At 52.5% G+C, this 26,696-nt stretch overlaps 1 protein-coding gene across 1 annotated transcript; it reads right to left on the bottom strand.

Annotated features, from left to right (window-relative positions):
* Positions 1-25,584, bottom strand: SGPP2 (sphingosine-1-phosphate phosphatase 2). The gene is made up of 5 exons (XM_027464451.3): positions 25,289-25,584; positions 15,654-15,812; positions 9,199-9,378; positions 7,046-7,135; positions 1-2,204 (listed from the first exon to the last, which is right to left on the bottom strand). The coding sequence occupies exons 1-5, from the start codon at positions 25,532-25,534 to the stop codon at positions 1,665-1,667; spliced, it is 1,215 nt and encodes a 404-aa protein (XP_027320252.1). The 5' UTR covers positions 25,535-25,584; the 3' UTR covers positions 1-1,664.
* Positions 25,585-26,696: the final 1,112 nt, after the last annotated feature.

The following is a 26,696-nucleotide window of genomic DNA, read 5'->3' as shown; positions in this document are numbered from 1 at the left end:
TCTTGCAAAATATCTGTATTTTAAAATTTGAACCAAGTACAGCTTGCATGTATGGCATGAACCACATGCAGGTGAATGCTATAAAAGATAAAAATATTTATTTAGTATCTAACATGGAAGTGCTTGGATTTATCAAGTATCATTTATAAAATTTTAATAGCATAAGACAGCCGTGATTCAGCAGTGAAGTTTTACACACAGACCTGCACAGACGTCCCCACCGCACCCACCCCGCTCCCCACCGCGGGCCCACCCCTGACCCACTGGGAGCCTTCTCCCAGTTCCTGCCCGGCTGCTCCGCCTCCGATCCCACACAGCGGGCGTCAGAGCATCCTTGGGGCCAGAGCCAGGACACTCTCTGGCGGTGGGGTACGAGGAGGAGACCGAGAGCATCCCGCCTGAGCAGGGATCCACCAGCTCTGGTGGCTCGAACATGGTGCAAGCGCGCTCGTGCCCTGCTGGAAAATTTGCTTAAGCTGTTCGCATGCACACATGGAGACAGACGTGTCCACACACCCCTTTTAAAATAGTTGAGCCACAGCCTGGGCAAATCTACAGCTGGCTGACGCTTCTGCCTGCGCTTCTTCTGGAGATTACTGCTGGGATTTTAAAGCCACGCAGCTCTTGCAAGTGCTCCAGCCGGCCAGCCAAAACTGCCAGCTATGGTTTTTGAACTTGATTCTATTTGCACAAGCAGCCAAGGGATGGCAAAGCACCTCCTTTACGTTCTTCAAGTTATTTTATTTATTTTTTTTCAGCCAAGAACACAAATGTACATGGTTAAAACTCTTTTACCACACACTGGCAGGAGAAGGCGCGGCGGCCATCCTTGCAGCATTGCGCTTCCCTAGCCGAGCAGACCGCGTTCACCGCTGTATTTCCCAACAGCTCACGGGTCCTGGAGCAGATACACATTTCCCAACGTGCAGCCTGAGAATGAAAGCCCCGGCAGCCCTAAATGCCATCCTACAGCTTTATGCAGGTGTTGCAAGGTGCGTGGAAGACCGCTGGCAATGCTGCACAGCACCACCAAGCTAGGGCAGCTCAGCACCACCTCTCACCGTACCCTGGTCACTCCCAGACCAGCCGTGAGGTGTTTTGAGGGCACTGCCTGTCCCCCAACCCCAGCACCATGGGGACAGCCTCGTCCCGGCCCTACAGGCAGTGAGGTCAGGGCGAGCAGGCTGAAGGCGAGCCTCACCGCTGCGGTAACTCTGCTCTGCTGTACAGCACAAGAATCTCTCCCTGGAAGCTGGTTAACGTTAGAGAGATGTGTTAATAGTCACTTGACATGCTTTGGGTTGGGTTTTTCTTTCTTCTGCTTTCCTTTTTTTTTTTTTTAATAAAATGGGATTGCAGTGGGCAAAACCAGGCCTGCAGGAATGGCTTGGCTATCAGAAGCCGGTGTGAAGAGCAACAAGCACACCCCCCGTCGGTGCTCGTCACATACCTCATCTGGAACACGGGGCTCTGTCACAGGGGTGGTGACACCAGGGATCGCTATCGCAGTTATTTGTGGTCGGAGATTCCCCTCAGTCTTCAGAAAGGGGCATTTGGGGCCAGCGCAGAAAGGCACGAATGCTTTTTGATCAAGTTACCCGCCTTGAACAACTTCTCCCTGAAACGGTGATGCTACGATTTACTTGTCAAGGAGGGAAATGTGCTCAAATCAATCCTAACAGCCCATGCAACAGTGGCACGATGACGGTGGCAGTGAAGCCCACTGAGGAGTAGGTCACGAATTTATAGGGCACTTCGACCTCCAGCCTCCTCCGGGCTTCCAGGTCACTGATGGGGAACTTGTAGCAGTAACACAGCGTGCCGAGGACCACGCTCTTCATCAGCTGACGTGTCAGCAGGATAACAAAGAGCCCTGTGAAGAACCTGGCCAGCACGAGCACCACCGTCATACCGGTAATGAGAGGAAACCCCAAATTTTCGCCGCTGTAGGCTGGTGCTGCGTACTGGTGATTTAACCAAAACCCCACAGTAGCTCCAGCTCCGGCTCCTAGAATAGTAGTGGTGTCCGCCCTGGTGGGGCTGTAATAGTCCAGTTTGGGGTAGTTGTAACACAGGAGGAGAGGCACGGCTATGGACAGCAGCGGGCAGAAGGGGCTGGTGAGCAGCAGGTGGTCTATGCTGTCCCACGCAGGGTACAGGAGCACCAGCAGCACAGCCGAGATCAGCGCCCCACCGATCACGTCCTGGAAAGAGATCAGGTTCAAAAGCTCGGTGAAAGGCCAAATGGGTTCCCAGACGACTGCAAACACCAACACCCGCACTCATAAGCAGCAGAACTGCCTGACCTCAGCACCTGATGCCTCCAGGTTCGCAGATAAGGAGCGAGGGGGGAGTTTGCAAGCAGCTACGAGGCAGAAGCGACGAGCACCCTTTGTGCTCCTTCCCACCACCACCTCCTGCTCAGGTGCGGGCTCACACAGCCACAACCCCCCCACCAGCTTCCTGCCATCGCCTCCAAGCCCACAGCAGCCAGGATGCTTCCCTTCCCTTCCCTTCCCTTCGCCACCCCCCCACCCCAGCAGCCCCGTGCTGTCATGCTGTCAGCGGGTGGCTCTGTTCCCCTCCAGCTCTCCACCAGGGGAAAGCATCTCTGGCTTCAGTCGCCTTCCCTCTGCACCCAGCAGTTCCCAGCTTGGGCAGTAACACGGCTGCTCCCAGGCTTGGCAGTGGGGTCCCCATTTTTGCCCAGAACGAGAGACTCTTCCTCTCCCCTGCCGTTGCGCTTTACAGGCACTCTGTACATCACTTGAACGGCAGAAGCAGACGCCCAAGCGCATCTCACAGACAATGTTACAATCAGCTGCCTCAGCACAAACCTTCCTCTCATAATCCTACAGGTAATTCCATCACACCGGCTGGATTGTTGCTCCCTTTGCATCAACAGAAGGACGCTGATGGGTGCCACCAGCCCAGCCAGAGCTGGGCACCTGCGGGCAGGAATAAGCCCGTGAGAGAGCTCTTGCCCAAGCCTCCGAAATCTGGCTGGTACTGAAGTGCCTGAGGCAAGCCCCTAGTTAAAACCTGATTTATTAACAGAGGCAAATTGGGTGTTTGGAGAACTTGATTGCCGTGCTGGGAAGGCGGGCGGAAGGCAGCCCAAAACAGCAGCTCTGTGTGAAAGCAGGTGAATAAAGAGCAGAGCGAGCAGTGTCACCGTGCTGCCCCAGGCATGGCTCGGGATGCAACAGAGTTTGTATGCTGACCGAGAAACCCACTGCCCATGCTACAGCTAACCCCACACAGCCGTGTCGTGTCCTGTTCCCAAGGCTGGGCCCTCCCCAGCAGGTCGTGAGAGCTGAGTATTTCTATGCCTGGTCACAGAGCAACATGAATTATTGATGAGAACTCGCTGCTGGTTACACAGGAATGGGAGGACTTGCTCACAACTGGAATATTTAATGAATTCCTGCTAAGCACATTACTCAGGTACACCCCAACTTCAGCTGTTCACAGCTACCAAGTAATGAATTCACAGCACACTTGGTTTTAAGCAGCTCCAAGTGCCATTTTGCAAGTTCCTCATACAGATTTCCACCTACGTTTATCTCCTCATCCATTACGTTAGGATAGCCATGGAAATACACCAAGTTGTTTACAGATAACTAAAATGTAAAATAATAGCAGGTGTCAATATTTCACAAAATAATCCATCTTCTGATACCAACTTTTAGATGAGGATTTTACACACGAAGACACGCTTGGGCCTGGTGCTAGCACACGGCACTGACACAGAGGAGCTGGGGCTTGCTCCCAGCACAGACATCCCCAAACCCCACCACTGCCGTGCTGTGCAGGTCGCTTCCCACCCCGCTGTCTGTCCACCTTACACTAGAAGGAGGAGTCCTGACATCCCGATTCCTCCTCCCTGTGTGATGAAGGACAGAAATTCAGCAGCTCTTCACCTGCTTTTCTGTCCCAGCTGTAAGTATTTAACCAAACCCACAGGCTCCACCTCCGCAGTCACCTCTGCATTAGTGCAGTAGCGCATGTATATAACCTATAAATACACACGTATTGGGGTGCATGGTCAAAAATCTCTTACTGGTAGGGGTGCGCAACCAAAAGAGCTCAGAGGGCACTGGTTTATACTGCTTGGAATATACAGGCTTGGCCCTCCTCCTTTTGGAGGGCCCTTAGCAGACACAGCTTGAAGCCATAATGGGACCTCGCTTGTCCCTCAGGTCCAGTACCGCAGGGGACAGGCTTGTGCCAAGGCCAAGCCCCAGCCCAGGGCTGTAGGATGACATTTGGCAGTGCAGGATTAATGGTTCTTCCCCCTGCTCTGTCCAGTGAGGGGGACGACCGGGAGAGGAAGGATTACCCTGATGTCTTGAGAGGAAAAATTGCTTTTCTGACATCTCCACACTGTGCTTCTCCCTGTGGTGGGGACACGTCCAGTGCCGGCAGAAGCACATTCTTTGTCCCCTCTCCTCCATTTGATTTTATTTCTCCAGGCCTTACAGCACTATTTTTCATTTTTTTTAAGGACTGCAAAAGCACGTGGCCTGGCTGTCTGAAGGCAAGACCCTGCTGTACGCCTCCTGTTAAAACCAAGCTGATGCTGATGCTTGGAACGGGGAGCACCAAAAAAGCCCCCAGAACATCGACCCAGCACCCCAAACACAGCCGCACTCAAAAATATCGCTTTGACTGAATGATAAAGGAAAAAGCAGTTCTGCTCTGTCCGCAGCCACTTACTGCCTGAGCTCCCTGGCTTCATTCAGCACCGGTGTGACACGACGCTTCCCCTTCCACCCTGAAATGCCTCGCTTGTGTCTCATCCCATGAGGACGGCACTGCTAGCGCACGTCAAGTGCCACTGCTTGTTTACCAGCTTTACAATATTTAAAGATAATTTCAGGATGAATGGTGTTATTAAAAGCCTGAGATCCAGCATGGAAAATGAGCAGGGCGAGCACCACAGCGCAGCCCATCCCCAGGGCAGTGCTCTGGGCAAAATAAAGGCATCAGCCTGACCCTGTGCTTTCAGAAAAGGAAAAAACAATTACCTGTGTTTACAGAAACAGCTTTCAGGCTTCTTTCTGGTGATAAAAAGCATCCTTTTGACTTCCCCAGCACAGGGCATGACTGCTTTCCCATTAGGGAAAGCCGGGCATGGCGCTGTCTGCACTGCAGCCAGGAGAAACCCAGCGGCATGGCGCGTTCACAAGGTCCCACTGCTGGCCCCAAAGGGCAAAGGGGAGATGAAAGCCTGCCACATTGCTTTGGGGGCTGCTCTTAGATCATATGAACATGATCTGCTGTGGGATTTCTCCTATCTATTTGGGATACTGCGTGCCAAGGAGAACACCATCACTCTGATGTTCCTACATCGGATGACTCCAACATGCCCTGGCAGCGGTGAGACCAAACTCTGTTTGTCCCACTGAGATAGGGATCAAAAACCAGGCCATGGTTTTAAGAGGGAGAGGAAATACATAGATACATTTCCAAAACACAGTTGTCTGGGGGAAAACATAACAAAGACAACCCACCACCACCAAACCCCAGTCCTCATTTCTCCCATTGCTTTTTTTTTCCTCAAAAATAATCTCAGTAAAATCACAGATTGTCTGCTTCAAAGTGCACCCAGATTTTTGCTTCTCCCTTTCCAGGTAACTCCCATTCCCACTTTTCACCTCCTCAGGCCCCATAACTGGAGGCGCACAAGGAAGAGACGGACCCTGCCTCTCCTCTGCTTCCTGCAAACGGGGAATGCTCTCAGGCAGCAGAGGCAGGTTTTGCAATTAAATTCTCTCTGAACAAGGCAACTGTGTCACTTCCATCCCTTTCCAAGGCAGAAGCTCCTGGTAACAGCTGAGGCCACTGGTGCTTTTTCCCTTTCCTCTACTCATCATATTCCTTCTGGTGTGAATACAGCAACACGGACAGCCCTCACCCCACTGAGTGCATCCACAGAGGGCTTTTAGTGGTGACCCCTTTCCGAGTGAGGCTGTGCTCTTTGAGGCCCCCCGGCCCAGCAGCCCCGCCAGCAGTGCTGACACAGGCTCGTTTTAGGGCTGGGGCTGCCCCACAGCACAAGCCTGAGCCACAGCGGAGCGCAGGAGAACCGCCTTACCCTCAGTGCTCTGGGTCCTTACATGGGAAAACCCAGCTACGCTCCACATGGATACGTTTTACCTCTTCGTTTGCTTTACTAAAACATTACGACTGCTTAATTATACCCTTCGGTATTCCCTTCTGGGAGGAGCTCGGTTAAGAAGCCAGGAGGCAGCACCACCAGCAGCGGGTATGGGGTGCTGTCCCTACAGCTGGGGCACGGCCCCGAGCCCCAATCCTCCCTCCAGAAGCACCTGTGGCCGATGCATGGTGCGAGGCTGAGTTCATGCGGCTTGCCCAGCGCTGCCCCAGCTCCCTGCACAGAGAAGCCCCTGGTGAAGGATGCTCGGCCCTCGGAAAGGCAGCATTTCTCACGGTGACACGAAGGAGCTTTCCCTCCCACCCCCCCTTAATTTTAAAGCCCTTTTTAATAGTGTCAGAGGCACAAAGGACTTTTTCTTCTTTACCCTAAAAATCCATCTATATTTAGAGGAGTCTTTCATTATCGTGGAACAGCAAGGGAAATATGCCAAGAATTCTCCCTGATTGACTTAAGGTCACTGGTGAAGAAAGGATGGCTCCAGATCAGCTTTAAGATCCTGTTTTGATCCAGTAGGCCTGGGCAGGGAGGTCAGGCTATATTTTATAGACAACCATCACACAAAGGGCTCTCTTTCTTACACTCATCTATCTGCCTTATTATAGCATCACTATTAGTTATAAAAAAACCCGCACTATTTCTTCACATGCGGCCAACAAGCAGCGCATCTCCAGCTGCCACAGGAGGCTGCAGGCTGAGCAGGGCTCATCCAGCTCCTGGGTTTCCCCGTGGCTGCCTCTGAAGGCACAGCTCACAAACTCCCGCAGTGGCACGGGCGAGGCGAGCCCCCCATCCCACAGGGCCAGGGCTGCGCCGTGCACGGGGTGAGGGAAGGGAGGGCAGGGTTGGGGCAGCGCGGCTCACCAGCACGGTGTGCATCCCCGTGTACAGCCTGCTGAGGCACACCAGCGTGGAGAAGACGAACGCCGCCATCAGGCCGAGCTCGAAGGGGTACTGCGGAGAGAAGGAGAAGCGCACACGTTAGGACATTACCCGCGTCCACAGGGCTGGGAAATCAAACAGCCTGCGGCCTCACACACTGAAGCTGTCCAGAGACCCGTGTGAGCTGAGACGAGACCCTAGCAGGGGCAGGCCTGGGAAATAGGTGGCACCCGCAGGGTTTTGCCCCTCGACATCCACCTGGCGCGAGGCCTTAGCGCTGTGGGCCTCCAGAGGAGAGGGGCAGCGCGTCCTGGGGGCGATCCCTGAGGTCTCGCTGCTGCCTCATGGCCCGAGGGGAGCCGAGAGCCACGCTGTCTGCCCAGAGATTGATCACGCTGCGGCAGCGGGGCCGGGGAGATCGATGGCTGGGCTGAAGCTGCCATCCAGCTGCTAGAGCCATCAGGGCCGCTCTTCCCTCCGGCGTTTAAGGTTTAATCGGGCCCCTTACAAAGCTGCTTTTACATAATTCCCTCTCTGGGCTGGCTGCTAGCATGGGGAGAAGCGTTGAAATAAATCATCATTCTTTCTGTAAAAAATCACATTAGATAAAGAATAAGCTGAACACATCAGCCCTTCACTCCACTCATTCAAATCCCGTTTCAGGCCTCCACTGAAAACAAGCCCAGTGGGTTCATTTCACTCTCTAAAGGGCAGTTTTCTGGAGGATTAAAAAAATTTAGAAAGTGAGATGCATTCACCCAATGTAACCCAGCCTCCTCCTCCTCCCCAGAGCCCGGCGCCTGGCCAGGCTGGCTGCAGGTGAGTGCAGAACAGCTCCCGCAGCACCGCTGGGCACACCAGCTCCTGCCGAGCCTTCCCTCGGTCGTGCCCCGGTGCAGACAGCTCGGCCCCGCTGCAGGTGCCCCCCCAGTTCATGCAGTGCTATTTCTGCCTCACTCCTCCAAGCCCCCAGCGTATTTATGCCCACTTTGCTCCCCCTGCAGCCTGGGAGCTGGCCCAGGCCAGTAACTGATGGAGGGCAGCTCTGGGAGACAGCGCTGTAAGGCACAGGGAGATCTGTGCTTCTTAATGGAGGCAATTAAACCATTTAATTATTTTGCAGCAGCTTTGTTTGTTTCACGGCAGTTTCCAACAAGCACAAGGCAGCCTGTGAAGAGCTGCGAGCCCCACTCCAAGCTTATCAAGCAAGGAGCAGAAAGCAGTGCTGCCCAGGTCTTTTTGGCAGACCCTGCACACAGTACCACGGGCAGGGGTGATGTATTGCACCCCGACAGACAGAGGAGACGTGCTGCTTTTATACCAGGAGGCTCAGCCCCTGCGAGCAGCCCCACGTCTGCATCTGGAGGGCAGCACAGCCAGCAGGGAGCTGGCAGCACAGCCTCCGAGGAACCCCAGAGGATCTTCCAGCCAGGCCATGAGTCCTGTGGACTGATTATAGGGGTTTATCTTTGAAACATGCTTGAGGAGAACAAGAACCATGCTTAAAGATGATGCAGCCAGGAAGTTATTACTGCTAAAATACAGGAAATGCCTGTTAGTGTTCATAAAATGACATTGAAATGACCGTCACAGAGCAATGGTTTTCCAGGAAAAAGCTTACAGGAAGATGAAAGGTTGAAGGTTTGGGAAAAATAATAATTATAGGATCGCCCCAAGCAGCCTACAGCAGCAGTGCAGTGAAACTGATGCTACTTCTGCAATAAACAGGCTTTTAAATTGTGTTATGCACTGTTAGCCTAACACAAGCGATAGTCAGGGCATTTCCAAGGATGCTTCTCCTTGCATCAGACAAGAACAGGTGACATACAGTCCCCTCAGTGTCACCAGGAAGGTGACAGCCTCCAAACCGCAGTGCATCTCTGAGCTGGGTTTGTGCTAAAGCAGGGAGACTGCCACACAAATTATTCTCGTATCCATTATCGGCCAGCTACAGATCCCAGGGAGAAGTGTGCAGCAGTGGAAATGAACAGAGCTCCTCTGGAAGTGGCAGCAGCTTGGGATTTGTGGAGTTTTCTGCAGTTTGCTGGAAGGAGACTAGCAGGCTTGGTTTTTGTTGCTGTTTATGTTTGGTTTTTTTGTTTGTTTGTTTGTTTTTAACATTTTTTAGCCCTTACCTTGTACTGGTTCATGGTTGCAATGAGAAAGGAGAAGGAGATGGCAGTAGCTGCCATGGCGTGGGTGGAAGGCATCCCGTACTCCGCATCCGTCCGCACCTCCAGCTTCACGACAGGTGGCGAGAGGGGACGAGGCCACTTCAGGATGTCCTTGGAGACCTGCCCTATGTACATCACGATCTGGGGAGAGGAAACGCCACAGGCTGTCAGCCCGCACAGGGAATTTCCACCCTGCCCACCCCAGAACCATGGCTATCTGAGCTTTTCTGCTGCAAAATCCACCGCCCCAAGAGCAGAGCTCATCCTGTGAATTATTAAAGGATTTTCCATTATCCTGGTCAGCGAAGGCAGCAGCTGTTTGCTATGCAGCCCTGTAACCCGATCACAGCTGGGACCACGAGCAGGGCTCGCTGACGAGTCACTGCAGCAGCACAGTGCGAGGAGAGCTGGCTCCTGTCCCACACTAGCCAGGTGTAAGTCCCCAACACGTCCGTTTTAACTCCTGTCCTGCGGCACAGAGGCACCTGAGACGTCACCTGCACGAGTGAGTGCTGCGAGATCCCAAAGGGATTTTATGCTGGGAACAGGCGCAAGAGGCAGCACAACAAGGACATGAACTAAAAGGAAGGCATTTGCTTTCTGGTACCCCCACCCCTCCCCGGATAGTACACCCAGATACGTGCAAAGCAAGCTCTGCAGCTCAAAACTTCTTTTTTAGCACACAGATCAGGGTAATTGACACCTGTCATGAAAGCTGCTGCACGAGACAGCTCACTGCTCTGCTCCTTGCACTTCCACTAGGAAAGGAGAGCTCTTAAAATACCATCCTTCCCAGGCTGTGCTGTTCTGGCACGTGGCTAGCAGCACGCCCATCCACTGCCCTGCTCGCCACCAGCTGCACTGCATCCCTCTCTCCCACCAGCCACTTAAAAAATACTTTCACCTTAAGAGCAGAATGGTGGGATTGAGGGTTCACAAAGCAGACCCAGAAAAAAGAATGAAGTGCCACATTCCTTCATCCTCCCTACAGCAAAGGACACACCGAGGGGACTCCCTTACACCCAGCCAGCCCCGGCAGCCTCTGCTCTTTGCACGATAACCAAATGCCAGGGCTGAAAGCAGCAGCACTCTGCAGCAGCGGATAAAGCTCTGAGGCTACCAGGTGTGATACCACCTCAGAGGCAAGGTCGGACAAGCCAGTTTATCAGCAGTCCTCTCTAATGACTTCCACTCGTAGAAGTATTATTAGCCCTAACACACCAATGTATTACCGAAAGGGAAGTGAGTCACCTTGGAAATGAGGGCTGTACTCGGGCTCCTGAGAGCCACAAACACGCCGGCTGCTGGCGGGGGTACAGGTAAGCAAAAACACCAGGTGTTCTCCCAACATGTTTCTTCCGTTCATTGCAGGATAACTCCTGGCCCTTATATATTTTTTAAAAACATGTTGTGTGGCCACATACGGCAGGGAGAGGTGAGACAGCCTCGGCAGGGCAGCGGGGGGAGCCCAGCATGCTCAGGCTGCTCTCTGCAGTGCCAGACCCTCACCTTCAGCTCCCCTGGGCACAGGGCTTCACGTGCAACGTCCTGCACTGGGGAGCCCCACAAGGTGTGGGGACACCATGGGGACAGCCACTGCCTTGTGGGGGTCACACCAGCACGGGCTCACAGCAGGGAGCATCTGAGCTGTGCTCCAGGCAGCTCCCATCTGCTGAGGACAGAAAGCATCCGTCTCCTTTAAGCGCTGTGCTCTCTTACGCCACACTTCACTAGTTCCTGACCTTATTTCTCTGTCATTCTGGATTTATTCTCCAGCAGCCCCAGGAAAGAAAGCAAGCAGCCTGCAGCAGCTTTTTCCAACACAGCAGACGAGAAAGGCCCTGTAACAAACCCTCAAATCATAAACATTGGGGCACTGGAAAGAAGAAGGGAGATGGAGAGGTGAGCATGGAGACAGGCTGGAGATGAACACAGAGCTAAGCTTCCCCCACAGGACTTGACTTGAATTACTTGTTTGCACAACACCAGACACCCTTGGTGGCCCAGAACAGTTTTAATATGGGTAGAAATTACCCCAGCCTCAGACCCTCAGTAACTCAGGATCATTTAGGTCACAAAGCCGGGATCAGAGGACTGGGGAGCTTTGCTGCAGCTCCCAGCCTACCCCACAGGAGACAAACCACACACTTACAGTGGCTGTGGACCAAGAGAGGACAGTGGGTCAAGGCTTGGCCCTGCAGCACCCGACCACCAGCATGGGTATGCATTTCCAAACCTAAACACCCTAACAGGCATCATTTGATCTGTTGGAGGCCAGGGACAAGAAAAGGAACCTTGAAGCAAGTCATCTCTTTATGCCCTACTGTTCTGTTTGCTTCTTCCTTCCATCACTGACATTTGTGTCCACCTCCTGTCTCATGCCGTGGCTCCTGGTGCTGCTCCACAGCTCTGGTACCAGCTGTGTTTCACCCAGCACCAGCCCCAGACCAGAGCGATTTTCTGCCGTGCTGGTGGAAAACCATTTGCAGGCATCTTCAGCGTAAATAATTTTAATTTGCATATTAAAAAGTACCTCTGCTTTTGAATGGGGAAGTTTGAACCTGGAGACTTTTCCATTACTGAAGCAACAAAGTCAACACTGAGATGGACGGCGCAGGACGTGATTAACTGCGGATAGCTAGGGGGGGACGCGCAGGAAGCTGGCTGAGACAAGAAGCACTTGGGGAAAGACTTCTTCCTTGCTGTCCCCCTCTCTGGGGCTGTCCTGCAGCACCAGAAGCAACACAAACAGGGCTGTCCCCGTGCCATGCTGCCCACCAGGCAAAGTCCTTCCCCGCTGAGGGCAGGGCAAGGCTCAGTTGCTGCCGTGGGTCAGCAGCCTCACATTTCACCCCACAAACGCAACCAGGAGCTGCTATAGCAGCACGGCAGCCTCTGGGTCCTTTTCCTGTGACTTCCCTGCTCCCAGTCACACACAGTCCCTCTCCAGGCACGCATTCCCACCTGAGCCTTTTGGCAGGAGGTGTGGGTGGGGAGCGGGGCATGTCCTCCTCCCGTGCCAGGCCCTGGCCTCCACCCCGGCCTCGGCGCAGGGAGGCTCCCTGGAGCAGTTGGGCTGGTTCCTCCTTTCGCTCTCCGGTACCTGGTCTGCCAAGGGTGCACCAGAACACATCTGTTTTAAACTCACTGTTTTGCAGCTCTCCTGGCCCTGCTCTCGATCTGCTAAGGGGATGAAATTCTAGAGGTGCGGGGCCAAATGGCATCGGCAGCTCCTGCCGTGCCAGCCTGCTCGGGACCCACCGGTTTCAGCTCTGAAACAGCAACTCAGTGATCTGGCTCTGGAAACCCTGGACGGACTGCAGAGGGATTTGTCACCTTCCCAGGAAGGAAACTTACAGCTTGAAAGTGATGTCCCTTTTGTTTTCCCTCATACTCACTGTGTGCTGATAGGAGCGACAGAACACATCAGGAACACCGTGGAGAGGGGGGAAAAAAATGAGGATGCACTAATAATAAACTGGCCTTTGCAGCAGATTAGCCAAGCAGAGGCAAAGACCGCATCCTGGAAGCGCCAGCTCCTTTCCAGGGCTGTCAAGGCAGGCGTGACTTTGATTCAAGGCAGAGGCACTGAGCCAAGCACCCAGCCGGCGCCGCCCGCAGCCCCTGCGCTCAGCAGCTGCAGCCTGGGCTGGCAGATGAGGCTGCAGCAGGAGGGTGCCCCTCGGGGAGCTCTGTGCACCCCCTGAGAGCCATGCAGGGTGAGGATGGACAGGCTGGGGAGCCCCAGCACCCCAGCAGGCTGTGATGTCCCCAGACCCACAGCCGCAGGCACCTGGCCGCTCGCTTATCGCCCCGGCACACCTGCAGCTCCCCACCCGCCCCAAAGTCCACGCTGGGCGGTTCTTTATATTGTACAATTGGTTGTTACTTATATCATGCAAACTGCAGCTCCGTGGGCTTAAAAGAGGTGTGGGGACACTTCACATTCACGCACTCCGAAGAAAAAAAGTACTCAAGTGAGCTTCCACCTTTTAAGCTGAGATGCGGCAAGCTTAAAGCATGCCCGAGAGCTGTTTTATTTGAAGCTGCTTTCCACCTCCAGATTTCCTGGCTGAAGCAGGAGCACAAAGCATCAAAGCCACCTTTGTGCAGGTTGAGGAGTGTCCCCTTCAAAGGGCTGAGGAAGGGACGCGCAGACGTCGGGATGCCTGCAGCACCAGCCCCGCACCTCGCTCTCAGACACCAGGCAGGTATTTCACTCGTCTGTCCATGAAGAAAAAGGCAAAGCCCACGGACGTGCTATGAGTCCCCAGAGGAAGGGCACCGTGGAAGCATCACACGTGGTTTAAGACCCCAGAACAGCTGGATGTGACCGCAGCCCGTATTTCCCACAGCCACCCCACTGAACCGACACGAGCAGCTGGTTTTGAGGGCCTAGGACTGGAGAAGGCAACCAAGGTACCAAGGGCAGCCTCACCTGCTGCTGAGATGCACTTTGCACGACCCTCCTTACTGCCCTCCTGCAGCTACGAGCCTGGCCCTTGTGTTTCAAAGCTTCCAGCTTTGATGTAGATTATTCACGACTACCTTGCACACGTCTGCTCTTGTGACTGTTTTTATTTCAAGCAGCTCCTTCCCTCCCCTGGCGTTCCCAGCCAGCATCCTTCTCTCCCCGGCTTCATTTGCTTAGGGGCTCATCTCAGCTTTCAGCCTCTGCTCAGAAAATAGCCTGTTCCCTAGCCATCCCTGGCCCTGCTCCAGCTGGAATTTATCCTTCTCGAACGTGGGTGACTGGCTCTGCAGAAACTATCGCAGATAAGATGTCGTGTAGGCCTTGGAAACAGCATTAATACTTCTAACTTTTAAGGGAAGAATCCCCCCGGTTCAACCCGGGACCCCAATTCTTTTTTCAATTCAATTTGCGCTCCAGCTGCTCCGTGCCGTCGGACAGCAGCCTCGGTGTGCCTGCCCCGTGCTCAGCACGCACAGCTTTCTTCCCGGCTGCCTTCCCTGCTCTGCTAGCAGCTGCTGTTAGACACCGCTGGGCTACCTTTATTTTCCTCAGTGGCTGTTCGCATCCCATCACCATCTGCACAGGAACAGAAGTGTGTTCAGATCCCGATCCTGCCGTAGCACGTGTTAGCGAGCTGTCTCGGACCGACCCAGACCCCTCACAGCACCATGAACCCATCCCTGCTCAAAAGCAAACAAGCCATCCAGCTGAGCTTGCCATAACATTAATGCCAAGTCCAACAATACTTCAAACCCTTTCATACTTAATATAATTAAAATGTTTCTAAAGCTACAAATTGTCCAAAGTCTGTGTATGTAAAACAGCTTCCCCTTTTCAGTATAAAAAGGCAGCCCCACAACTCCCTTGGTAACTGGGAAATAATGTTGATAGCCATAACATCAGACGGTTGTGTACTCTAATTACGCCAGGCTAGATCTGGCCAGTAATCAGGTAGCCTCCTTGCCAGGTAAAGGCAAGGCAAGTCTTCAGAGGCACACAGGCAGCTTGGAGGAGTCACTTTTGAGCAATATGCAAAGCCAGAAGGCAGTGACTACCAATTATCATTCTGTGGCACACTTCCAGAAGCAGTAGGTGTACTCCTGGCCAAAACCCAGCTCTAATTACACAGTGTCCACCTACTTCTGAATTTCATCTGCAAGTTATTTTTCCTGTTCTCTTTATAAAAAATTATTGACTAGGGTTACTGGCACAGAAGAACTGATGCCTTCCATCCAAGACTGGATGCATTTTAAATGTATGACCCAATTCAAGTTTTTATTAGTTCTAATCATGTTATTTGGACAAAAGACAGGATATTATTAACCAGAATTGACTAAGTCAAGGAGAAGCATTGTTGTAATGAAAAAAGCTAAGTATCGTATCCAAGTTTTTATCAAGTTTCAATTTCTCAAATCAGTGTAGACTGACAAACAGATCTCCAGGGTCCATCATCTACCAGAGATGCTTCTTACCTCCCTTCTTTGGTCTGAAACAATCTTATTTGGGCAAAGATGTAATAAATATCAAGATGGGCAGTGGCAGTGACAGAACAGACATTCCTGTATAGAATAAAGTGCCTGTTAACCCACTGGTTTTCAGAGCCAAAAGAGAAGCCCATTACTCTGGATCCCATACACTGCATTTAGGAAGGCTGAAGCAATGCTGAAGCCTGCTGATTTGAGAATGCTTCAGTATTTCTGATGGACAACACTGCAAGTAGCACCCCAGGTATGAGGAGGGGAGCAGTAGTCAAAGATACTGCCACGTCCATGTTCAAGCTTTCACCCTAGCAAGGCTGAAGACATTGAACCACATAAATAATGTTGGGTTCTTCTGTTTGTTTGAAGAGGTTTTGTTTGTTTGAAAGGTTATTCTTACTCTTAAATACCCTTTTGCTACAGGTATGGAATTAAGTATGTGCTTAAGTGATTTAAATACTTACAGACCAGATGATTATCATCCTTCTGGACACAGAGTGATCGATGTTCCAGTAGGTAAATGGAAGGAAAGTGATATAAAAGATCTCTTCACCCAGAGCAGCTGAAAACTTGAATAAGTAGTAGTAGAAGTAGTTCTTCACAACATATTTCTGTGGACAGCCCTGCAAACAACAGGATTTTAGAAATGTTTAATGAGTTAGAAAACTATATCAAACATCCAAGGAATTTCACTGTAATGGTTCCCAACCCTTAAACTAAATAATTTGTTAGAACAAATGTCAAGAAAAAATTAAATTTTTGTACTCAAAGACCATTGTAACAACTCAATTACACTTAGCAGAGATCAGAAATCCATTAGGACTAATTAAGGGCAGCAGTCACATCTACGAAGGTTTTCCAGAGATCAGATCAATCCTTGCTCCAGGGAAATTATCTACATTTAATAAAAGGGCACTGATGCTTTTATTTCCAAGTTTCGACATCTGCAGTTAAAAAGAGCCACCACTGCTTTTGCTGGAAGAGTGTTTTGAGATGAAATGAGTGAAATGGAATCACTGGACTGCTTCTTTTAAATTGTGCCTCATTAAGTCAGACAAATTTACTTCAACAGGCCTGGAAATTTTACTTTTCTCTCTTCTGAGTGGCAGGCAGCCCGCCGGAGCTGGAAAGCCACACGGAGCTGCATGTGGCACAGAGGACACGAGGGTTTGCTGATGATGATATCTGGGACTGGGACATCACCAAGCAGCCTGCTATGGTCCTGCTGCAGCAGCTGCAGCATGCAGCCAGGTTGTATGCAAACACCTGTATGCTTCTGGAGAAAAGGGGACCATGTGTATGAAGAGGATTTGGGAGGCAAAAGCTATACACGAAGAGGATTCGGGAGGCAAGAGAGCCAAACTCTCTTCATCTCTCCTAAGAAAAAAGACATGCATGGGATTTGGCTGGGTAAACAGGGGCTGAAAGAGCATCCTACAGATTAGGGCTGCAAAGGGAACACAAAGGTTTCAGAGACTCCCTAGGTAAAAGAGCTTTGACGTAAACTCCTAAAGCTCAGAGGAAAGCTATCATGCTTGGAGCTGATTGTGAGCCTAATCCACCAGAGAGAAAGCCTCATCCTACATGACAGTGCGAAAGCATAAGAATTGTCTAGGAAGTCTAGACATCCAATTGTGACTCATTTTGAGAGCAATTAGACGTTTGAGTCCCTTCATCTGCCTTCAGTACGGAGACGAGGCGAACTGCCTAAAAACCACCGAAGCAGGATGGAAAAAGACTGCATTCATTCACCTACTGCAGGAAAAAAAAATATATTAAATTGATTTTTGCATCAATAAAGAGAAAAGATGAGTCAACACTTCTGAAGCGCTTGGGTTGCGGGAGCATTCCCCCGTGCATTAGTGCTGGAGGTGGCAGCTCAGTTACCGGCACCGCTCTCAGGAAATCCAGCGACGGAGCTCTCAGCTGAAACGTCTCGAGCCTCACACACCAGTGAGAAAACACCCCCGGTGCAATTAGCTGCGATGCTCCTGCCTGAGATCATTAAACCATCTCTGGTCATATCTGTGGGTCCCTGAAGAACGCTTTCTGCCAGCGCCGTTAATTCCTCCATCAGGCGGCCGTCCCCAGCGCCCCAGGAATTACGGGCTTTAGATAAGAGATGAGCAGACACGTCCCCACGGTAATTCTTTTCTGCTTGAAACCTCATGGGGTGAGGGATAAAACTTCCTAATTACAATAATCTGTTTTGTAGGGGGGAAAAAAAAGCAATTGTATAATTATTCAGGTTCTAAAAGAAATCGGAGCTAAAAATACTTGGTGGCAGAAGGCAGGGCCAAATCCTTCCACACTGCTTTTTAGAAGCCTTTCTTTTTCTCTCTTCTCCTCCATCACAAGTCATCTCCCACTTGCTAGTTTGACTTGTTTAAACAGTTTTGTTTTTTTTTAATAACACACCAGCAGTTCTGAACGAGGCGCGAGACAAAGCCCACAGCCGTGAGAGGTGACGGCAGCAGCCAGAGGACAGGTGCGAAAGGCATCTCGGAATAGCTCCGCTTGCTTTCAGTGTGTGGCAATGAAAGTTCACAATCCTCATGATCCTAAGGTCGTAATTATGGAAAGCCCACCAAGCCTGCTCCTTGTACCTCCGGACAGCAGCCCACAAACCCTCAGCTAACGCTTACTCCCCACGTCCCTTTTTTCCTGACAGAAGGGAATATCGCTGCCTTTCCCAGAGCGTGTGAATTTGGGTGAAGGTTTAGCATCTCCCAACGCTCAGAGATTTTCTCAGCCCACATTTTTACACGACTGAGTTTTAGCAGAGGAGTTTGTGCCTCATAGACTGCCGTGACTCGCGGCCTCCCGTAACCTCGGAGCACCCGCAGTGAGTCAGCCCCTCCGTCCGTCCCCGTCACTACTCGGTCAGAAGCAGAGAGCTTTTAATGGGCAGTAATTAAGGCTGTAGGCAAAGCCAGAATTTTAAGAACATTTCAGAAGAAAAGGACAACAAGCCGCAGCATTCCCAGACACGGGAGACAGATAATTTCAAACAAATGACCCTTCTCATCTACTTGGAACAAAATCAGCTGCTCAAACTATAAGCGATGCGCGTGAGTGTGCAAGTCTCCCTGAATGAAGCCCCTGCCCAAAATATTCACACAGGAGCTATTACAGCTCTGCCCAACTTGCCCATCTCCGCACACTGACGGTGGGAAAGAAGCGGTGCAAAGATACCACCCACCCCTCTTCCCAGTCCTGTAGGATCTCCCGTGTAAGAGCTGAACAGGCACTGGCTTTTCTGCCCCATCTCCAGGGACCAGCCCTAGGGCTCAGAGCCTGACCCAGAGACACCATTAACCAACGTTTTGGTACCAGCTCTTGGCTTCCTGGGATCTTTCAGGAGATGAGCACGATTAATTAAGGTTCTTGAAGTCGCTACATGACTTCACTTGCAACAGGAACTTGGCAGAAGGTTGGGAATTTCTCCTCCAGAGACCCTACTGAATGCATCGCGATTCTTCTCACTTTGGGGATTTTTTACACTATAAAAAGTCACAAAGTCTAGAGAAGCTGCTGAAGACAAGGCACATGAAAAAAGCCCCAGAAAAAAGCGCCTGCTGTACGTGCAGACAGTAGAAACCAGACAGCTTGGTCCTGCAGTGCAGTATGGCACAGAGCATAAATCTGGGGGGTAACACTGGGGGGAAATACAACACCAGCCTGGAAACTCGCTACCCCAAGGTGGGATGGTGGCAGGACAAGGGGGCCGTGTCCCCAGGAAGGGGCCCTGCATGGCTGCAGCACCATAAGCCTCTCTCAGGGATGGGTTGGAGGGCACAGCACCAGCGGTAACGTGAGGAATAGAAGCATGGAAATAACTGCAGAGATGTTGGAAAGATAGGAGAGGGGAGAGCAGTGGCACACAGCCTACAAAATGCACATAAGAAGCCCCAAGACTTGACAAATCTCACCTAACCAAACCCATGAGTGTGCAGCTCCCTGCTCTGCCCAGGCACTTCTAATTAGGTTGTGATTCCCCCTCTCCAGAACGTGATGCAGCCAGGGCACGAGAGCTGCCCAGGTTTGTGCAGTGTCCTTGTCCTTGGAGAGAGACCTGCGGCTAACTGAAACCTGAGAGGCCATGGGGTGGAGAAAAGCCAAGCAGGAGAAAACCCTCTTTAAATGCGACAAAGTTCCCAGAAATGGCTCGTCTGCCCCGTCGGTTAGTGCGCAGATAGGCATCACCCAGCCTGCAGCCGCTGTGCATGTATTTATAGGGGCATGCACTGATGGCATAATTATTAGGGATAGCCTTGAATCATCGTTTATTGAATCATCATTTAGTGCAGATGCAAGAGGTGACAGTGGGAGAGCTTCCAGCCAGCTCCGGCGCTTTCAATGCTTTCAGACAAAGCAGCAGTCTGGAAGTCAGGGGGAGTTCTGGTAGCATTTCAGCAGCTTAATTCATCCCAAGCACCAAAAAATAAAAAGAAAAATCAAAAAGCCATTATGCAAAGCTCTCAGCAAGGTGCCTTAGCAGCTCCCCAGCTGCTGTCTCTCGCAGCTCTCATCACGACTTCCATCAGCACGCCTTGATCCCACCTTCCCCCTTCATCCCCAAAGGATGGAGGCACACACGTCATCACCAGCATGGCCAGCACAGGCCCAGGACACAGAAGGGAAGACACCTCAGCTCTTTTATCTTCAGATGCTTTTCCTTTCCGCCCTGATTAGTGCTTGGGAGGCAGGCTTAATTATATATTTCTGTACATTGTTCTGGAAGCAACATAATTAGGCCTCCTTCCTTCACCGAGAGGGCACAAATAGACGTAACAATCTGCTGGGTTGTTTGAATATAGCACGGAATATGGTGAGATGAGAGCTGAGAGGACTTGCTTAGCAATTAATAGGAAGAATTGATGAAGGAAGAAGAATCATCGTCCTAAAAGAAAGCTTGCTTAATTAAAAAGAAAAAACCTGAAGTCTCTCAGAGACATAAGGCAGTGGCTGCCAACTAGGCAGATCTCTCGTGGAGGACAGTGCCTGCAGCCAGCTGGAGGACACCCACTGCTTCCTGCAAGGCACGAGCAGAAGCCCTGTCTGTCTGTCCACCCAGGACGGACAGATTGCACTCACATCACTGACAGCAGGCTCTAACCTGTCCTCACCGACACCAGCGACGGAGGCTCCGCTGCTTGCTGCAGGCCATCTCATATTTATGATACCCCCTGGATCAGAAGGCATTGCATAGCAGTCAGTTCTCAACCCGACCTTCAACTTGATGACATTGATTTCTGTTCTTGTCCTCCAGCTCCTCCTAACTCCATTTCTCCAGCAGCAGCCCCCACACTCACATTTCCAGCTGGTTCCTCCCACGAGGCTAAGAAACCTCTCCTGAAGAGCCTCCGTACTCATTGCTTTCTGTCCAAAGAGGTTCCCTGTGGCACTCCAACAACTCTCAAGCCACTTGACTTCATAAATCCCTTCCTTAGCAGATGCCTGGAGAGCTGACACCCCAATTCCTACCAGCTCCTACACTTGGGATTCCTAGATATCGTTAATAATCATACTCATCCGATCTGCCCCACACAGCGGTGTCCTGGTGCCACAATTGCATTCCTTTTCTCCTAACATCACTCGGGCAGCACCCTCACTCTCCCTTGTATGCTCTGTGGGACCTTGTCCCTCTCATCACTACTCTAGCTGCCCGAGGAACTCCTCAGGCTTCCAGCTCTTCAGCTTCTGGTTTTAACCACTGACAAGTGGCATCACCAGCAGCCTCCTGCCAAGGAAGGTGCACAGCACCAGCACTGCTAATGCATAGCAGCTGCTTATCCACAAGCACTGGGAAGGCTCAGTTCAGCTCCTCCATCCTCTCAGCAAGCCACCAGCCCTGCTGTCCCCGCCAGAGGTCACGCAGGTTGGATGTGAGCTGCTCCAGGAACCCTGACGGAGGCAGTGGGAGAGCTTCCCAAGGGCTTCAGCATCTTCCTTACTCCAGGAGGACTGGCTTGTGCAAAAAGAGGAAGGAACAGGGCACAAAAGAGGCAGGAGAAGGAAGGACAGAAGGAAAAGGCTGCCCTTCCTCCCTGATTTGCAGTGGGAGAACAGGTTTGTGTAATTGCATTTTAATTCTCCAGAATTACACTGCAATTTCATGAGGTACACCACGGAGCCTACGCCTCAAAGTGGTAGAGGAAGATGTTTCAGGAGTTAGATAGCTGCAGGAGTACCTGCGGAGAGAGGAAAGAACCCAAGAAGACAAATTACCGACTGCTCAAGAGGACGGGGATTCCAGCCTCAAAGCAGATCAAGAAACTCCTCCACAACTCAGCGGCGTTTTGTACTCCACAGGCTGAGTACCAGCAGCAGCAGCTCTGGATGGGAGCTGACACCACCGCCTCCTGCTCGACTCCCTGCCAAGGTGACCCGAGTCGGAGCCGTCCCAGCACTGCCACAGCTGCCGGACACCCGGGCTGGGGTGTCTGGGAGAGAAGGGGCAGCCCCACAGCGCTGCTCCCAAAATGAGCCCCTTCGTCCCACCCAGCAGCACGATGGACCCAGCCGAAGACTGTTTCCACAGCAGAAGTCTATCTGGAGAGGCACGGAGCAGCCAGGATCACCCCAGCACTGACCCCATGGGGTCATGTCCCTTCTGCTCCCCCGGGGGCTCCTCTCCTGTAGCACCCGGCAGCCTGGTCTTTGCTCTCCTGTGGCACAGCTTCGGTGCCTGACACCAAGTTCTCCTGCGAAGTGAGGCACCTGCATGCCCTCCACATGCACACAGACCCCATCGGGTCTAACTAGCTGCAAAAGGGACAGACACGGGGTGCTGCTGGAGCCGTGGCATTGCCCCGTGGGCACCTGTGCTGCCAGGCTCGAGGAGCTCCGCAGCAGGACGTTGCGCTGCCACTTGCTTCCAAAAGGACAGATGAAACATCTTCTTCATCCAGCAATACATGTTGACTAATGTAGTAGTAAAATGGTAATAAATTAGCAACATAACCCTGCATGAAAGCATTTGTGTACCTCTAGATCTAGACCAGTAGCTGTTTACCTTGGAAAAAATAAGTTACAGGTGCCAACTACATGGAAGGGATACGGAGCCCCATGAAGCAGGAACCTGAAGAGTCTTATTAAAAAAATAAGTAAATGTGATGAAGTTTCTCTCACTTTAGACAACACCGTGCAGACATTTAAGGCCTCAGATGTACTTGCGTGCAAGGCTATATCAGGCAATAGTCCCCTTCCACTGCCCAGATGACCTGTAAGTGCTTCCCATACAACACGCACAGGAGGTAACATAAGAACTGGCTGTCCAAAGGAATTTTCCAGGAGAAGAGATTTCCTCTGGCCCCTTGCCCACGGAACCTGCCCCAGACTCCAGAGATAAAGAGGAGGAAAATGACAAGAGATGAACTCCTACTCTTCTGCTTGATAGCTGAACTAATGGCCTGAGACATTCAGCAGAATTATAAAGCAGCAAGTGGCTTGCCTCCAAGCAGGGGAATTAATCCCAGGATCCTGGCAGCTTCTCATTACGAGGTCCAGCAGCCTCCAAAGGGATGACTCAGGCTGTGCTGAGTCACGAAGCGCCCGGTCCCAGCACCACCACAGCCCCTCCTGGACCCCCACAGCAGCAGCAGCAGCCCTAACAGCACCATACAGCTACGCATGATCCCTACTGCCATCAGCGAGTGAAATTTCACAAATATTTATTAGCATTGGGTGCTTCTGGAGCAAGATCTGCCAGGTCACTGAGTGCTGGTCACAAATGGCACGTGCCAGGCTTTGACACAGCTCTCCAGCCATCCCGTCTGGGACGGGGCTGTATGCCAGCGCCAAAAGGGAGTCCCAGTCATCTCCTGAAAGCCTCTTGCACTTACAGACAAACATCCCTCAGTGGGAGATGAACCTCAGTGGTTCCAGAGGAACCTTCAAACAAATCTCAGATGTTGCAAAGGAACACTGCAGAGAGACCCTAAAGCTCCAGGACAAGTCTGCGTCAGGCTGCCAGGCACCCCACCTGCGTGCTGCCAGCAAGTACCCACACCTCCAAATGGAAGCGTGTTTTTATCCACCTTTTCCCTTGCCCTTACCCTCGCCTCCCTGCCATCAGTCCCCATGCACGAGGCAGAGCCGTGCGATCGGTAACGGCGAGCAGGCAGCCTGCAAACACCACACCGCCCCGAGCAGTCCTGGCAGTTAAGGTGTAACTGCAGAGTAAATATGAACTGTGCTCCTTCACAGTCAGGAAGAGAGATTGCAGGAGATGATAAAGCATCTCGGAAAAGGAAATGGGGAGAAGAAACAAGTAAAGTGCTGCAGAAAATTTGAAATAAGATTTTTTTCCCCCTCTGTTGCCTTTAATTCAGGATATCAGCTTCAGGACGGAGCTTCCATCAGGAGCCTACAGATAAGCAGCGCTCTGCTTTTCAAATGCACGAAGCATTTTTTTAGTTATTCACTGAAACACTGAAGAAGTCTTTGGAAAGTTAGTACTTGTTTATATACAACTTACAAGTATATAAACTTAAAGCATCAACAAAAAAAATCAGGACAAATACCTTCCAACCAGTTTCAGATGTAGACTCCCTGTAAATCAAACTAATGGTAGAAAGGAGTGCAGAAGAAGTCCTAGCTAGAGACACTGTAACTATAAGAAGTTAATGTCTTGTCTTCTGTAATGATAAAACCCATCAGTACCGTCAATTAAAGCCCTTGGGTTCAATACTAAGCCTGAGCCAGGGCATAAATAGCACATTGCATTAGCAACACCATGAATTATCCTCAGATATCAGTGTTTTCACTTGAAGTTTTTTTTTTAAAAAAAAAAAAAGCAAAAAGAAAAAGGGGAGGGTTCTAACTGATCTGGCAGGGAACACAGAGCATGGACTAAGCAGCAGATCCAATGCTTAAGAAACACTTTACATCCAGGTATGTCACTCCTTGCCTCGCCATCCCACAGCAGCTCCTGGGGTGGATGGGGCTGAGGGATGAATCCCAGGAGCACAGCCAGCCATGGTGCTGCTGAGAGCAGCCACGAGGCCTTAGAGAACACATCAGCTGCAGGTGATACCTGGCAGAAGGCACTGCTACACCACGAGCAGCACCACCAGCAGCAAACGTGGGTAATTAAAGGTCTCTCCCCCAAGTCCCGTCTCACTGCCCTCCCTTGGGCTCCCCCATGAGCATCCAACCCTGCCAGGCATCTCCATCCCCTCCCAATCCAGCACCAGCTGCACCCTCAGCACCCCTACCCCCATCCAGCCCGCCTCGGATGGGGAGCCCAAGAGAAAAAGGGGGTGCCGGGGGGATGGTGCTGCTGCAGCCCCAGCAGCTGGCCAGCCATGGGCAGCAGCCTGACTCCAGCACACAATAACATGCTCTACAGGTATGACCAACCTCCTGGTCGCACAACAGCTCACACAGGAGAACCTGAGAGCTTCCAGACTACTGTATCATTGCAAGAAAGACGAAGTAGTATGGAAGATGTTACACCAGGGAAGCCGTCTGTCCCACTAACACCGCCTTTGGGGTCCCCGTGCTTCAGGAAGGGATGCCCCAGCTGAGCACGGAGCCACCAGGGTCACCGGGGGTGAGCCACAAGGGCGGTGCTCTGGCACCCTGCTGCAAACGCCCACAGCAAAGAGCAAGAAAACGTCACTGATCATAAAAGCTCATAGCTGAGGACTTTGCTACTCGTAGCAGGCTCCTAACCCCGCGTTTGTGTTTTTTTTTTCCAGATGCATCAAGGCCACCCCAGGCCATTTAGCAACAGAGAATGGAGGACGTCTGTGTGGTGTAAGGAGAAGCCACGCTCAGCTTTGCTTTCTGCACCAGGACGGAAATCCCGAACCCCCTGCTGGGGCTGCCAGGGCCCATTCCCGGGGGTGCATTACCCCGGGGAGGGCTCCGGTGCCCGCCCCGCTCCATCAGCCGCGCTGAGCAGGCACCGGGCAGGGCCGGCCGAGGGCTCCCCACGGCTGGGGCTGAGCCCGCAGCCACCGGCGGGCACCGTGCGGGGACCGCAGCACCGCGCATCCCGGCCGGGCTCCCCCAGCCCCCGTCCCCGGCCCTGCTGAGTCACGGCCCCCCCTTCCCCGTCCCCTGCCCCTTCCCCTTTCCCCGCACTCACCCTGGCGCCCCGCACCCCGTTGTGCGGCCGGCAGCCGGCGCTGCCCCCCCGGCGGCGCGGCGGTCCCGCGGCGGCCCCGTTGCAGGCGGCGAGGAGCGGGGACTCCCCGGCGGGGTCTCCTCCACCACCTCCTCCTCCTCCTCCTCCTCCTCCTGCGCCCGCATCGCCGGCGGGGAAGAGCCCGCAGCAGCGCTGGAAGCGCGCCACGGGCTGGGAGCCGCGCAGGGCCCGCAGCAGGCGGCCCATGCTGCGCCCGCCGCCGCGCCGCAGGTGCCCGGCCCCGCCCCGCCAGGCCCCGCCCACACAGGTGCGCCCGGACACGCCCCGGGAGGCCACGCCCCTTTGGGACCACGCCCCGATAGGCCACGCCCCGATAGGCCACGCCCCGTTGGGTGGCCCCGCCCCTTCGTGCGCCAGGCCACGCCCACCGGGTGCAGGGGGCTTGGCGCTAAGGGCATAAAATGGCCGCCTGGGGGCGTGGGCAGGGGTGGGGTGGGTGCACACAGGGTTTGGGGGAATAAATACACCAGGGGAGTTCAGGTCGGCAATGAGGAGATGTTTCTGCTCACAGAGCAGTCCGGCACGGGGACGGGGTGCCCAGGGAGGTGGTGGTGTCACCGTCCCTGGGGGTGTTTGAGGAAAGGCTGGACCTGGTGCCTGGGGACAGGGTTCAGTGGGTGACACTGGTGGCAGGGGGACAGTTGGACAATCTTGGAGCTCTTTGCCAACCCTAGTGGTTCTATGATTTCCAGCTCTTGGTTAATTTTCTGTTCGCTGAGGCCTCCACAAACACCAAGGAGGGATGTACCTGCAGGAATTTACCATCCTCCTGGCTGCACCTTAGGACGCCCATGGCATTAGATGACGGCAGCGGGTTACTTCCACCAACACAGAGGCAGTACTGTGCACAGCCTTACCCCCGCGTGTCCCTGGCGTAGCCCCAGTGACAAAAGGCTGGAGCCAGAGAAATTACATGGTGCAGGCCACTGGGTGGCCCCATGCAGGTCACTTATTTCCAGGGACACAGGGATGCGTGCAGGGCAGACTGTGGGATCACAAGGAGGGCCACGGGGATGATGGAGGGTTTGGTGAGAGAACTGAGAGCACAAAAGTGACAGTTGCAGTGGAAAGCTCGTAGTAACTTGGAATACACGTCTATAGGAAGCTTGTTTTATCACTGGCACTGCTCAGGGAACAACTTGTTTGTTCCTGTTCAAAGCAGGAGTGTGAATCATTCCTCTTGATGTTCCTCTTACAGAGCAAGGCTCTAATACCCTTTTCCCGAGACCTGCCTCACATTATCTCTGACTGCCAATAAAAACATTCGGGAATTGGCTCCTTGAAAGGTGAAAACAAGAAAACAAAACACAGAAAACTTCAGGAAGTGCCCGTCCCACTCTCTGTATGC

This window comes from Anas platyrhynchos, chromosome 9 (assembly GCF_047663525.1).
Source record: "Anas platyrhynchos isolate ZD024472 breed Pekin duck chromosome 9, IASCAAS_PekinDuck_T2T, whole genome shotgun sequence".
Classification (NCBI taxonomy): Eukaryota; Metazoa; Chordata; class Aves; order Anseriformes; family Anatidae; genus Anas; species Anas platyrhynchos.
Note: the sequence above shows the minus strand (reverse complement) of the source record. Positions and strands in the feature narration are given on the sequence as shown.

What these genes read in the sequence shown, in the direction of transcription:
- SGPP2 (XM_027464451.3), bottom strand. Translation starts at nt 25,534, where the DNA reads ATGGGCCGCCTGCTGCGGGCCCTGCGCGGCTCCCAGCCCGTGGCGCGC. An exon ending in GGATGATAATCATCTGGTCT is followed by an intron (nt 9,379 to 15,653) that starts GTAAGTATTTAA and finishes TCCTCTCCCCAG; the next exon opens with ATCGTGATGTACATAGGGCA. An exon ending in CGGGGATGCACACCGTGCTG is followed by an intron (nt 2,205 to 7,045) that starts GTGAGCCGCGCT and finishes ATCTCTTTCCAG; the next exon opens with GACGTGATCGGTGGGGCGCT.